The sequence below is a fragment of the Salvelinus alpinus genome, chromosome 3, assembly GCF_045679555.1.
Source record: "Salvelinus alpinus chromosome 3, SLU_Salpinus.1, whole genome shotgun sequence".
NCBI lineage: Eukaryota > Metazoa > Chordata > Actinopteri > Salmoniformes > Salmonidae > Salvelinus > Salvelinus alpinus.
This window is the reverse complement of record NC_092088.1, coordinates 97,704,173-97,718,054: the sequence shown is the minus strand read 5'-3', so window position 1 is coordinate 97,718,054 and position 13,882 is coordinate 97,704,173. Positions and strand designations below refer to the sequence as shown.

The following is a 13,882-nucleotide window of genomic DNA, read 5'->3' as shown; positions in this document are numbered from 1 at the left end:
ATGCAGTAGTTATTCTGGTATTTTTTCCCTGTAAACCATGATTACAGAACACAGAAAGATGCACCCTACTCACAGATAACACTGTCCCCTGCCTGCCTGTCAAAGAGTATATTGACGTTGGCACATCCAATGATTTTTCTCTTGTTTTGAATTTCATTTGTGGCAATTGACATCTTCAATTCCATTCACTCCCAGCAGTTTCTTCTCCAAGTCAATGTTCCTCATCTGATATTAATTCTGACGTTACTGAAGTCTTTTACAGAGAAATCTCCATAATGATCTGCCTACAGAGCTTGGTGTGATTAAGTCTACTATTGTGAAAGATGTCTTGCTATGAGATGACACTGTTCATACCATAGTGGAATATGAGAAGACACGGTTCATACCACAGTGGAACATGAGAAGACACTGTTCATACCATAGTGGAATATGAGAAGACACTGTTCATACCATAGTGGAATATGAGAAGACACGGTTCATACCACAGTGGAACATGAGAAGACACTGTTCATACCATAGTGGAATATGAGAAGACACTGTTCATACCATAGTGGAACATGAGAAGACACTGTTCATACCATAGTGGAATATGAGAAGACACTGTTCATACCACAGTGGAACATGAGAAGACACTGTTCATACCATAGTGGAATATGAGAAGACACGGTTCATACCATAGTGGAACATGAGAAGACACTGTTCATACCATAGTGGAATATGAGAAGACACGGTTCATACCACAGTGGAACATGAGAAGACACTGTTCATACCATAGTGGAACATGAGAAGACACTGTTCATACCATAGTGGAACATGAGAAGACACTGTTTATACCATAGTGGAACATGAGAAGACACTGTTCATACCATAGTGGAATATGAGAAGACACGGTTCATACCATAGTGGAATATGAGAAGACACTGTTCATACCATAGTGGAATATGAGAAGACACGGTTCATACCATAGTAGAATATGAGAAGACACTGTTCATACCATAGTGGAATATGAGAAGACACTGTTCATACCATAGTGGAACATGAGAAGACACTGTTCATACCATAGTGGAATATGAGAAGACACTGTTTATACCATAGTGGAATATGATAAGACACTGTTCATACCATAGTGGAATATGAGAAGACACGGTTCATACCACAGTGGAACATGAGAAGACACTGTTCATACCATAGTGGAATATGAGAAGACACTGTTCATACCATAGTGGAATATGAGAAGACACTGTTCATACCATAGTGGAATATGAGAAGACACTGTTCATACCATAGTGGAATATGAGAAGACACTGTTCATACCATAGTGGAACATGAGAAGACACTGTTCATACCATAGTGGAATATGAGAAGACACTGTTCATACCATAGTGGAACATGAGAAGACACTGTTCATACCATAGTCGAACATGAGAAGACACTGTTCATACCATAGTGGAATATGAGAAGACACTGTTCATACCATAGTGGAACATGAGAAGACACTGTTCATACCATAGTGGAACATGAGAAGACACTGTTTATACCATAGTGGAACATGAGAAGACACTGTTCATACCATAGTGGAATATGAGAAGACACTGTTCATACCATAGTGGAACATGAGAAGACACTGTTCATACCATAGTGGAACATGAGAAGACACTGTTCATATCATAGTGGAACATGAGAAGACACTGTTCATACCATAGTGGAACATGAGAAGACACTGTTCATACCATAGTGGAATATGAGAAGACACTGTTCATACCATAGTGGAATATGAGAAGACACTGTTCATACCATAGTGGAACATGAGAAGACATTGTTTATACCATAGTGGAACATGAGAAGACACTGTTCATACCATAGTGGAATATGAGAAGACACTGTTCATACCATAGTGGAATATGAGAAGACACTGTTCATACCATAGTGGAATATGAATGCTTCAGTCTCGCACTCACAGTCTTGAATTTGATTGACTTTGTATTTGCTTTAATGATGACCGGTCTCTCCTTCACAGATGAGATAACTTACACAGTAAACGAGAATCATTGCCTCCAATAAAATTAATTCGACTTTTGACTATTTTTTAAGTTAAAAAAAATCTCTATTTCAGTTGTCAATGTTTTTTCTTGGGCCTGTGCAGCTGTAAATCAAACAAATACATGTGTAAACACCAAATGTGTTTTCAAATTCAACATATTTTAGAAGAAATAGTGAATCATGCAATATATTTCACTGCATCTGTGAACACTGGCTACCCTTAACACAGTACAGTAATCTCTAGTGACAAGATAGTTAACAGAACACTGACTACCCTTAACACAGTACAGTAATCTCTAGTGACAAGAGAGTTAACAGAACACTGACTACCCTTAACACAGTACAGTAATCTCTAGTGACAGAGATTTAACAGAACACTGACTACCCTTAACACAGTACAGTAATCTCTAGTGACAGAGAGTAAACAGAACACTGACTACCCTTAACACAGTACAGTAATCTCTAGTGACAAGAGAGTTAACAGAACACTGACTACCCTTAACACAGTACAGTAATCTCTTGTGACAAGAGAGTTAACATGAATCAAGTGGAGTAGCTGACTAGTGCATAGAGATTTGATGCTTCAGAAAATGCCTCAAATTGAATATTTTTATTGTTTTTAAAGCTGCAATATGTCACTTTTTTGGCGACCTGACCAAAATCACATAGAAATACGAGTTATAGATCTGTCATTCTCATTGAAAGCAAGTCTAAGACGTGGTAGATCTGTTTTTTTGTCTTTTACTTTCGGTTTTTGTACATCAGCTTCAAACAGCTGAATACAATATTTTGGATTGTTGGAAATAAATATTTTTACAGTGGTTTAGATGGTACAATGGATTCTTTAGTCTATACACTGCTTGTTTTGTCACATAAACTAGACAATACACATGCTATTAGAATTTTAGCAACCAGGAAATGGCTGAGCGATTTCCGCATATTACACCTTTAACCGGTTGACTTCCTTTCCAGAGAGAGAAGGTAGCCACCAAAAGACGTCCCAGCTCTCTAAACGACCTTGATCAGAGTCAGGAGGAGAGAGAGATCGAGTTCCTCAGACTACAGGTTCAGGAACAGCAGAATATTATTGACGACCTGTCAAAGGTATTACCATTTCTATGACAACAGCACCCTCCGTGGGTTTGCTCTGTCGTTCTCTCTCTCTCTCTCTCTCTCTCTCTCTCTCTCTCTCTCTCTCTCTCTCTCTCTCTCTCTCTCTCTCTCTCTCTCTCTCTCTCTCTCTCTCTCTCTCTCTCTCTCTCTCTCTCTCTCTCTCTCTCTCTCTCTCTCTCTCTCTCTCTCTCTCTCTCTCTCTCTCTCTCTCTCTCTCTCTCTCTCTCTCTCTCTCTCTCTCTCTCTCTCTGTCTCTCTCTCTCTCTGTCTGTCTCTGTCTCTCTCTGTCTCTGTCTGTCTCTGTCTGTCTGTCTGTCTGTCTGTCTGTCTGTCTGTCTGTCTGTCTGTCTGTCTGTCTCATTCTCACTCTCTCTCTCTCTCTCTCTGTCATTCCTTATCTCTCTCTTTCTCTTTCTCTATCTCTCTCTCACTCTCTGTCATTCTTTATCTATCTTTCTCACTCGCTTACCCTCTTTGTTTCTTTGTTTCTCTCTCTCCATCCCTCTCTCTTTCTCTATTTTTTTTCGCTCACTGTCACACTCATGCTCACAGTCACCTTCACTGGTAGGCTACGCACGCTGATGATGTTGAATCAAATGGAAGGGATTTGTAGTCATGAAACACAGGATGAGACATTGCAAAAACAACAAAATGTATGTTTTCTAGGCACTGGAGACAGCTGGATACGTGAAGAGTGTGATTGTAAGTTAACTAAGATAATTCCATCACGTATTATGATAGGAATGCAACATGAGGGATAGTTTAATGGAAACAACAACTAATCTAATCGAATATAAATATAATCTTAGTTTGATGCAACCCCTCCCCAGACTCTGATATGGAAATGTCCTTGTGTGTCTTACTCTCTCACATTCCCTATATACAGGGGTGCACTACTTTTGTCCAGAGACATATGGTGGGCCCTGGTCAAAAGTAGTGCACAGCATAAGGAATAGGGTACCGTTTGGAATGTATCCTCAGTCTATCAGCCTCAAAGGAGGGATAAGATCTGCATCTTTAGTGTGTCTGACGATAGTACTGTTTAATATCTAGCTATGTCTCTGAGGATAGTACTGTTTAATATCTAGCTATGTCTCTGATAGTACTGTTTAATATCTAGCTATGTCTCTGATAGTACTGTTTAATATCTAGCTATGTCTCTGAGGATAGTACTGTTTAATATCTAGCTATGTCTCTGAGGATAGTACTGTTTAATATCTAGCTATGTCTCTGAGGATAGTACTGTTTAATATCTAGCTATGTCTCTGAGGATAGTACTGTTTAATATCTAGCTATGTCTCTGAGGATAGTACTGTTTAATATCAAGCTATGTCTCTGATAGTACTGTTTAATATTTAACTATGTCTATGAGGATAGTACTGTTTAATATTTAACTGTCTCTGAGGATAGTACTGTTTAATATCTAGCTATGTCTCTGAGGATAGTACTGTTTAATATCTAGCTATGTCTCTGAGGATAGTACTGTTTAATATCTAGCTATGTCTCTGAGGATAGTACTGTTTAATATCTAGCTATGTCTCTGATAGTACTGTTTAATATTTAACTATGTCTATGAGGATAGTACTGTTTAATATTTAACTGTCTCTGAGGATAGTACTGTTTAATATCTAGCTATGTCTCTGAGGATAGTACTGTTTAATATCTAGCTATGTCTCTGAGGATAGTACTGTTTAATATCTAGCTATGTCTCTGAGGATAGTACTGTTTAATATCTAGCTATGTCTCTGATAGTACTGTTTAATATTTAACTATGTCTATGAGGATAGTACTGTTTAATATTTAACTGTCTCTGAGGATAGTACTGTTTAATATCTAGCTATGTCTATGAGGATAGTACTGTTTAATATCTAACTATGTCTCTGAGGATAGTACTGTTTAATATCTAGCTATGTCTATGAGGATAGTACTGTTTAATATCTAGCTATGTCTCTGATAGTACTGTTTAATATTTAACTATGTCTATGAGGATAGTACTGTTTAATATTTAACTATATCTATGAGGATAGTACTGTTTAATATCTAGCTATGTCTCTAAGGATAGTACTGTTTAATATTTAACTATGTCTATGAGGATAGTACTGTTTAATATCTAGCTATGTCTCTGATAGTACTGTTTAATATTTAACTATGTCTATGAGGATAGTACTGTTTAATATTTAACTATATCTATGAGGATAGTACTGTTTAATATCTAACTATGTCTCTGAGGATAGTACTGTTTAATATTTAGCTATGTCTCTGAGGATAGTACTGTTTAATATCTAACTATGTCTCTGAGGATAGTACTGTTTAATATCTAACTATGTCTATGAGGATAGTACTGTTTAATATCTAGCTATGTCTCTGAGGATAGTACTGTTTAATATCTAGCTATGTCTCTGAGGATAGTACTGTTTAATATCTAGCTATGTCTCTGATAGTACTGTTTAATATTTAGCTATGTCTCTGAGGATAGTACTGTTTAATATCTAGCTATGTCTCTGAGGATAGTACTGTTTAATATCTAACTATGTCTCTGAGGATAGTACTGTTTAATATCTAGCTATGTCTCTGAGATTGTACTGTTTAATATCTAGCTATGTCTCTGAGGATAGTACTGTTTAATATCTAGCTATGTCTCTGAGGATAGTACTGTTTAATATCTAGCTATGTCTCTGATAGTACTGTTTAATATTTAACTATGTCTATGAGGATAGTACTGTTTAATATTTAACTGTCTCTGAGGATAGTACTGTTTAATATCTAGCTATGTCTATGAGGATAGTACTGTTTAATATCTAACTATGTCTCTGAGGATAGTACTGTTTAATATCTAGCTATGTCTATGAGGATAGTACTGTTTAATATCTAGCTATGTCTCTGATAGTACTGTTTAATATTTAACTATGTCTATGAGGATAGTACTGTTTAATATTTAACTATATCTATGAGGATAGTACTGTTTAATATCTAGCTATGTCTCTAAGGATAGTACTGTTTAATATTTAACTATGTCTATGAGGATAGTACTGTTTAATATCTAGCTATGTCTCTGATAGTACTGTTTAATATTTAACTATGTCTATGAGGATAGTACTGTTTAATATTTAACTATATCTATGAGGATAGTACTGTTTAATATCTAACTATGTCTCTGAGGATAGTACTGTTTAATATTTAGCTATGTCTCTGAGGATAGTACTGTTTAATATCTAACTATGTCTCTGAGGATAGTACTGTTTAATATCTAACTATGTCTATGAGGATAGTACTGTTTAATATCTAGCTATGTCTCTGAGGATAGTACTGTTTAATATTTAGCTATGTCTCTGAGGATAGTACTGTTTAATATCTAGCTATGTCTCTGATAGTACTGTTTAATATTTAGCTATGTCTCTGAGGATAGTACTGTTTAATATCTAGCTATGTCTCTGAGGATAGTACTGTTTAATATCTAACTATGTCTCTGAGGATAGTACTGTTTAATATCTAGCTATGTCTCTGAGATTGTACTGTTTAATATCTAACTATGTCTCTGAGGATAGTACTGTTTAATATCTAACTATGTCTCTGAGGATAGTACTGTTTAATATCTAACTATGTCTCTGAGGATAGTACTGTTTAATATCTAACTATGTCTATGAGGATAGTACTGTTTAATATCTAGCTATGTCTCTGAGGATTGTACTGTTTAATATCTAACTATGTCTCTGAGGATAGTACTGTTTAATATCTAACTATGTCTCTGAGGATAGTACTGTTTAATATCTAGCTATGTCTCTGAGGATAGTACTGTTTAATATCTAGCTGTCTATCAGGATAGAACTGTTTAATATTAGGTGTCTCTGAGGATAGTACTGTTTAATATCTAGCTATGCCTATGAGGATAGATCTGTTTAATATTAGGTGTCTCTGAGGAAAGCTCTGTTTAATACGCCTGTTGTATTCGACACATGACAAACAACATTTTATTTCATTTTCTATGGAATGATGTTGTAGGAAAGAGATATGCTGCTGAGGTACAGGCGGCAGGGCACCACGGGGAGGAAGAAGGCCATTAAGCCGTGTAAACCGGTGGTGGAGACCTTCTTTGGTTACGATGAAGAGGCTTCTATGGACTCAGACGGTTCCTCCATCTCCTTCCACACAGACAGGACACCGTGCACACCAGACGATGACCTGGAGGAGGTAAGACACGGAGACAGACAGTTTTGCTTGTCGTGTTTAAGGGGAGTCTGACAGAGAGAAAGAGAGTGATCAAGAGAGAGGAAAGAGTGAAAGATCAAGACAGAGAAAAAGAGAGAGGAGGGGGAGAGAGATATATGTATGTTTTGTCGTCTGATTGCTCCCTGATGAAAGCTGGACGTTTTGACATTTGGTTTGTTATAGAACTATGAATGAATTTGGAAGTGTGTTTCCATTCTTGATATACAGCAGTCAATTACCGAAGTGTAAATATGCAATGCAACGTTTACTGAGAAGCAGACATAGTGCCGGTTTCTTATGTCGTATGTTATTTCTGATATCGTGTTATAATAACCATGGGGAGGGACAGCAACCTCTGACTAACCTCACTGTTGTTTTTGTCTGTCTGTCTGTCTACCTGTCTGTCTGTACATCTGCCTGTCTGTCTTTCTGCCTGTCTGTCTGCCTGCCTGTCTGTCTGCCCGTCTGTCTACCTGTCTGTCTGCCTGTGTGCCCATCTGTCTGCCTGTCTACCTGTCTGTCTGTCTGTCTGTCTACCTGTCTACCTTTCTACCTGTCTTTCTGTCTGCCTGGCTGTCTGCCTGGCTGTCTGCCTGTCTTTCTGTCTGTCTGTACATCTGTCTTTCTGCCTGTCTGCCTGTCTGTCTGTCTGCCCATCTGTCTACCTGTAGGGTATGATCAGGGAGGAGACAGAGATGAGGTTTCATCAGTTGACCATGGAGTACCAGGCTCTTCAGAGAGCCTATGCACTTCTACAGGAGCAGGTGGGAGGCACGTTTGATGCAGAGAAGGAAGTCAAGGTAAGAGGTGCTCTATTATGATTCCATTATCAAAACATGTTATTCATTCACTGGGCAGTGATGCATTTCAGACCACTAGTCCACTGGAAGTATTGGGCTTTAGTTGTATTCACCTGTCCTTCATAAGTAGGACTCCTCCAAGACCTGATTCAGCCGAGACATTCACATAAATCATGCATTGGTGTCCGTGAGAGAAAATGTGAGTTAAGCACGCAGGTCTCAAACCAAAATGCTGCCCTAGAGACTGAATCAGGTAGATCCAGAACGCTGCCATAGATACTGAACCAGGTAGAGACTGAACCAGGTAGAGACATAATGCTGTCATAGAGACTGAACCAGGTAGAGACTGAACCAGGTAGAGACTGAACCAGGTAGAGACATAATGCTGTCATAGAGACTGAACCAGGTAGAGACAGAATGCTGTCATAGAGACTGAACCAGGTAGAGACAGAATGCTGTCATAGAGACTGAACCAGGTAGAGACAGAATGCTGCCATAGAAACTGAACCAGGTAGAGACAGAATGCTGTCATAGAGACTGAACCAGGTAGAGACATAATGCTGTCATAGAGACTGAACCAGGTAGATACTGAACGCTGTCATAGAGACTGAACCAGGTAGATACTGAACGCTGTCATAGAGACTGAACCAGGTAGAGACTGAACCAGGTAGAGACTGAACCAGGTAGAGCCAGAACGCTGTCATAGAGACTGAACCAGGTAGAGACTGAATGCTGCCATGCTGCCATAGAGACTGAACCAGGTAGAGACAAATCCAGGTAGAGACAGAATGCTGCCATAGAGACAGAACCAGATAGAGACATAATACTGTCATAGAGACTGAACCAGGTAGAGACAGAATGCTGCCATAGAGACTGAACCAGGTAGAGACAAATCCAGGTAGAGACAGAATGCTGTCATAGAGATTGAACCAGGTAGAGACATAATGCTGTCATAGAGACTGAACCAGGTAGAGACAGAATGCTGCCATAGAGACTGAACCAGGTAGAGCCAGAATGCTGTCATAGAGACTGAACCAGGTAGAGACAGAATGCTGTCATAGAGACTGAACCAGGTAGAGACTGAACCAGGTAGAGACTGAATGCTGTCATAGAGACTGAACCAGGTAGATCCAGAATGCTGTCAGAGAGACTGAACCAGGTAGAGCCAGAATGCTGTCATAGAGACTGAACCAGGTAGAGACTGAATGCTGTCATAGAGACTGAACCAGGTAGAGACAGAACCAGGTAGAGACTGAACCAGGTAGAGACTGAACCAGGTAGAGACTGAATGCTGTCATAGAGACTGAACCAGGTAGAGACAGAATGCTGTCATAGAGACTGAACAGGTAGAGACATAATACTGTCATAGAGACTGAACCAGGTAGAGACATAATACTGTCATAGAGACTGAACCAGGTAGAGACAGAATGCTGCCCTAGAGACTGAACCAGGTAGAGACATAATACTGTCATAGAGACTGAACCAGGTAGAGACAGAATGCTGCCATAGAGACTGAACAAGGTAGAGACATAATGCTGTCAGAGAGACTGAACCAGGTAGAGACATAATGCTGTCATAGAGACTGACCAGGTAGAGCCAGAACGCTGTCATAGAGACTGAACCAGGTAGAGACAGAATGCTGTCATAGAGGCTGAACCAGGTAGAGACATAATGCTGTCATAGAGACTGAACCAGGTAGAGACAGAATGCTGTCATAGAGACTGAACCAGGTAGAGACTGAACCAGGTAGAGACAGAATGCTGTCATAGAGACTGAACCAGGTAGAGACATAATGCTGTCATAGAGACTGAACCAGGTAGAGACATAATGCTGTCATAGAGACTGAACCAGGTAGAGACAGAATGCTGTCATAGAGACTGAACCAGGTAGAGACAGAATGCTGCCATAGAGACTGAACCAGGTAGATACTGAACCAGGTAGAGACAGAATGCTGTCATAGAGACTGAACCAGGTAGAGACATAATGCTGGCATAGAGACTGAACCAGGTAGAGACATAATGCTGTCATAGAGACTGAACCAGGTAGAGACATAATGCTGTCATAGAGACTGAACCAGGTAGAGACAGAATGCTGTCATAGAGACTGAACCAGGTAGAGACAGAATGCTGTCATAGAGACTGAACCAGGTAGAGACAGAATGCTGTCATAGAGACTGAACCAGGGAGATACTGAACCAGGTAGAGACAGAATGCTGCCATAGAGACTGAACCAGGTAGAGACATAATGCTGTCATAGAGACTGAACCAGGTAGAGACATAATACTGTCATAGATACTGAACCAGGTAGAGACAGAATGCTGCCATAGAGACTGAACCAGGTTGCGACATAATGCTGCCATAGATACTGAACCAGGTAGAGACAAAATGCTGTCATAGAGACTGAACCAGGTAGAGACATAATGCTGTCATAGAGACTGAACCAGGTTGCGACATAATGCTGCCATAGAGACTGAACCAGGTAGAGACAGAATGCTGTCATAGAGACTGAACCAGGTAGAGACATAATGCTGTCATAGAGACTGAACCAGGTAGAGACATAATACTGTCATAGATACTGAACCAGGTAGAGACAGAATGCTGCCATAGAGACTGAACCAGGTTGCGACATAATGCTGCCATAGATACTGAACCAGGTAGAGACAGAATGCTGTCATAGAGACTGAACCAGGTAGAGACATAATGCTGCCATAGAGACTGAACCAGGTTGCGACATAATGCTGCCATAGAGACTGAACCAGGTAGAGACAGAATGCTGTCATAGAGACTGAACCAGGTAGAGACATAATGCTGTCATAGAGACTGAACCAGGTAGAGACAGAATGCTGTCATAGAGACTGAACCAGGTAGAGACAGAATGCTGCCATAGAGACTGAACCAGGTAGAGACTGAACCAGGTAGAGACCAGGTAGAGACTGAACCAGGTAGAGACATAATGCTGTCATAGAGACTGAACCAGGTAGAGACTGAATGCTGTCATAGAGACTGAACCAGGTAGAGACTGAACCAGGTAGAGACAGAATGCTGTCATAGAGACTGAACCAGGTAGAGACATAATGCTGTCATAGAGACTGAACCAGGTAGAGACATAATGCTGTCATAGAGACTGAACCAGGTAGAGACAGAATGCTGTCATAGAGACTGAACCAGGTAGAGACATAATGCTGTCATAGAGACTGAACCAGGTAGAGACATAATGCTGTCATAGAGACTGAACCAGGTAGAGACAGAATGCTGTCATAGAGACTGAACCAGGTAGAGACAGAATGCTGTCATAGAGACTGAACCAAGTAGAGACAGAATGCTGTCATAGAGACTGAACCAGGTAGAGACAGAATGCTGTCATAGAGACTGAACCAGGTAGAGACAGAATGCTGTCATAGAGACTGAACCAGGTAGAGACATAATGCTGTCATAGAGACTGAACCAGGTAGAGACAGAATGCTGCCATAGAGACTGAACCAGGGAGATACTGAACCAGGTAGAGACAGAATGCTGCCATAGAGACTGAACCAGGTAGAGACATAATGCTGTCATAGAGACTGAACCAGGTAGAGACATAATACTGTCATAGATACTGAACCAGGTAGAGACAGAATGCTGCCATAGAGACTGAACCAGGTTGCGACATAATGCTGCCATAGATACTGAACCAGGTAGAGACAGAATGCTGTCATAGAGACTGAACCAGGTAGAGACATAATGCTGTCATAGAGACTGAACCAGGTTGCGACATAATGCTGCCATAGAGACTGAACCAGGTAGAGACAGAATGCTGTCATAGAGACTGAACCAGGTAGAGACATAATGCTATCATAGAGACTGAACCAGGTAGAGACATAATACTGTCATAGATACTGAACCAGGTAGAGACAGAATGCTGCCATAGAGACTGAACCAGGTTGCGACATAATGCTGCCATAGATACTGAACCAGGTAGAGACAGAATACTGTCATAGAGACTGAACCAGGTAGAGACATAATGCTGTCATAGAGACTGAACCAGGTTGCGACATAATGCTGCCATAGAGACTGAACCAGGTAGAGACAGAATGCTGTCATAGAGACTGAACCAGGTAGAGACATAATGCTGTCATAGAGACTGAACCAGGTAGAGACAGAATGCTGTCATAGAGACTGAACCAGGTAGAGACAGAATGCTGCCATAGAGACTGAACCAGGTTGCGACATAATGCTGCCATAGATACTGAACCAGGTAGAGACAGAATACTGTCATAGAGACTGAACCAGGTAGAGACATAATGCTGTCATAGAGACTGAACCAGGTTGCGACATAATGCTGCCATAGAGTCTGAACCAGGTAGAGACAGAATGCTGTCATAGAGACTGAACCAGGTAGAGACATAATGCTGTCATAGAGACTGAACCAGGTAGAGACAGAATGCTGTCATAGAGACTGAACCAGGTAGAGACAGAATGCTGCCATAGAGACTGAACCAGGTAGAGACTGAACCAGGTAGAGACATAATGCAGCCCTAGAGACTGAACCAGGTAGAGACATAATGCTGTCATAGAGACTGAACCAGGTAGAGACAGAATGCTGCCATAGAGACTGAACCAGGTAGAGACTGAACCAGGTAGAGACTGAACCAGGTAGAGACAGAATGCTGTCATAGAGACTGAACCAGGTAGAGACATAATGCTGTCATAGAGACTGAACCAGGTAGAGACATAATGCTGTCATAGAGACTGAACCAGGTAGAGACAGAATGCTGTCATAGAGACTGAACCAGGTAGAGACATAATGCTGTCATAGAGACTGAACCAGGTAGAGACATAATGCTGTCATAGAGACTGAACCAGGTAGAGACAGAATGCTGTCATAGAGACTGAACCAGGTAGAGACAGAATGCTGTCATAGAGACTGAACCAAGTAGAGACAGAATGCTGTCATAAAGACTGAACCAGGTAGAGACAGAATGCTGTCATAGAGACTGAACCAGGTAGAGACAGAATGCTGCCATAGAGACTGAACCAGGTAGAGACTGAACCAGGTAGAGACATAATGCTGTCATAGAGACTGAACCAGGTAGAGACAGAATGCTGTCATAGAGACTGAACCAGGTAGAGACATAATGCTGTCATAGAGACTGAACCAGGTAGAGACAGAATGCTGTCATAGAGACTGAGCCAGGTAGAGACAGAATGCTGTCATAGAGACTGAACCAGGTTGCGACATAATGCTGCCATAGAGACTGAACCAGGTAGAGACATAATGCTGTCATAGAGACTGAACCAGGTAGAGACAGAATGCTGTCATAGACTGAACCAGGTAGAGACAGAATGCTGTCATATACACTGAACCAGGTAGAGACATAATGCTGTCATAGAGACTGAACCAGGTAGAGACTGAACCAGGTAGAGACAGAATGCTGTCATAGAGACTGATACAGGTAGAGACATAATGCTGTCATAGAGACTGAACCAGGTAGAGACAGAATGCTGTCATAGAGACTGAACCAGGTAGAGAAATAATGCTGTCATAGAGACTGAACCAGGTAGAGACATAATGCTGTCATAGAGACTGAACCAGGTAGAGACATAATGCTGTCATAGAGACTGAACCAGGTTGCGACATAATGCTGCCATAGAGACTGAACCAGGTAGAGACATAATGCTGTCATAGAGACTGAACCAGGTAGAGACATAATGCTGCCATAGAGACTGAACCAGGTAGAGACATAA

General features: G+C 40.7%; 1 protein-coding gene across 17 annotated transcripts in view; it reads left to right on the top strand.

Annotated features, from left to right (window-relative positions):
• Positions 1–13,882, top strand: part of jakmip3 (Janus kinase and microtubule interacting protein 3) — an 84,567-nt gene that overhangs the window by 54,268 nt on the left and 16,417 nt on the right. For 14 of the 17 annotated variants that reach the window (XM_071394626.1, XM_071394624.1, XM_071394623.1 and 11 more), the window contains 4 exons: positions 3,013–3,144; positions 3,820–3,855; positions 7,153–7,341; positions 8,031–8,159. In XM_071394626.1, coding sequence (XP_071250727.1) covers positions 3,013–3,144; positions 3,820–3,855; positions 7,153–7,341; positions 8,031–8,159 — 486 coding nt within the window. The remainder of the gene's footprint in view (positions 1–3,012; positions 3,145–3,819; positions 3,856–7,152; positions 7,342–8,030; positions 8,160–13,882) is intronic. The other 3 variants (XM_071394618.1, XM_071394617.1, XM_071394621.1) reach the window with 1 other exon arrangement.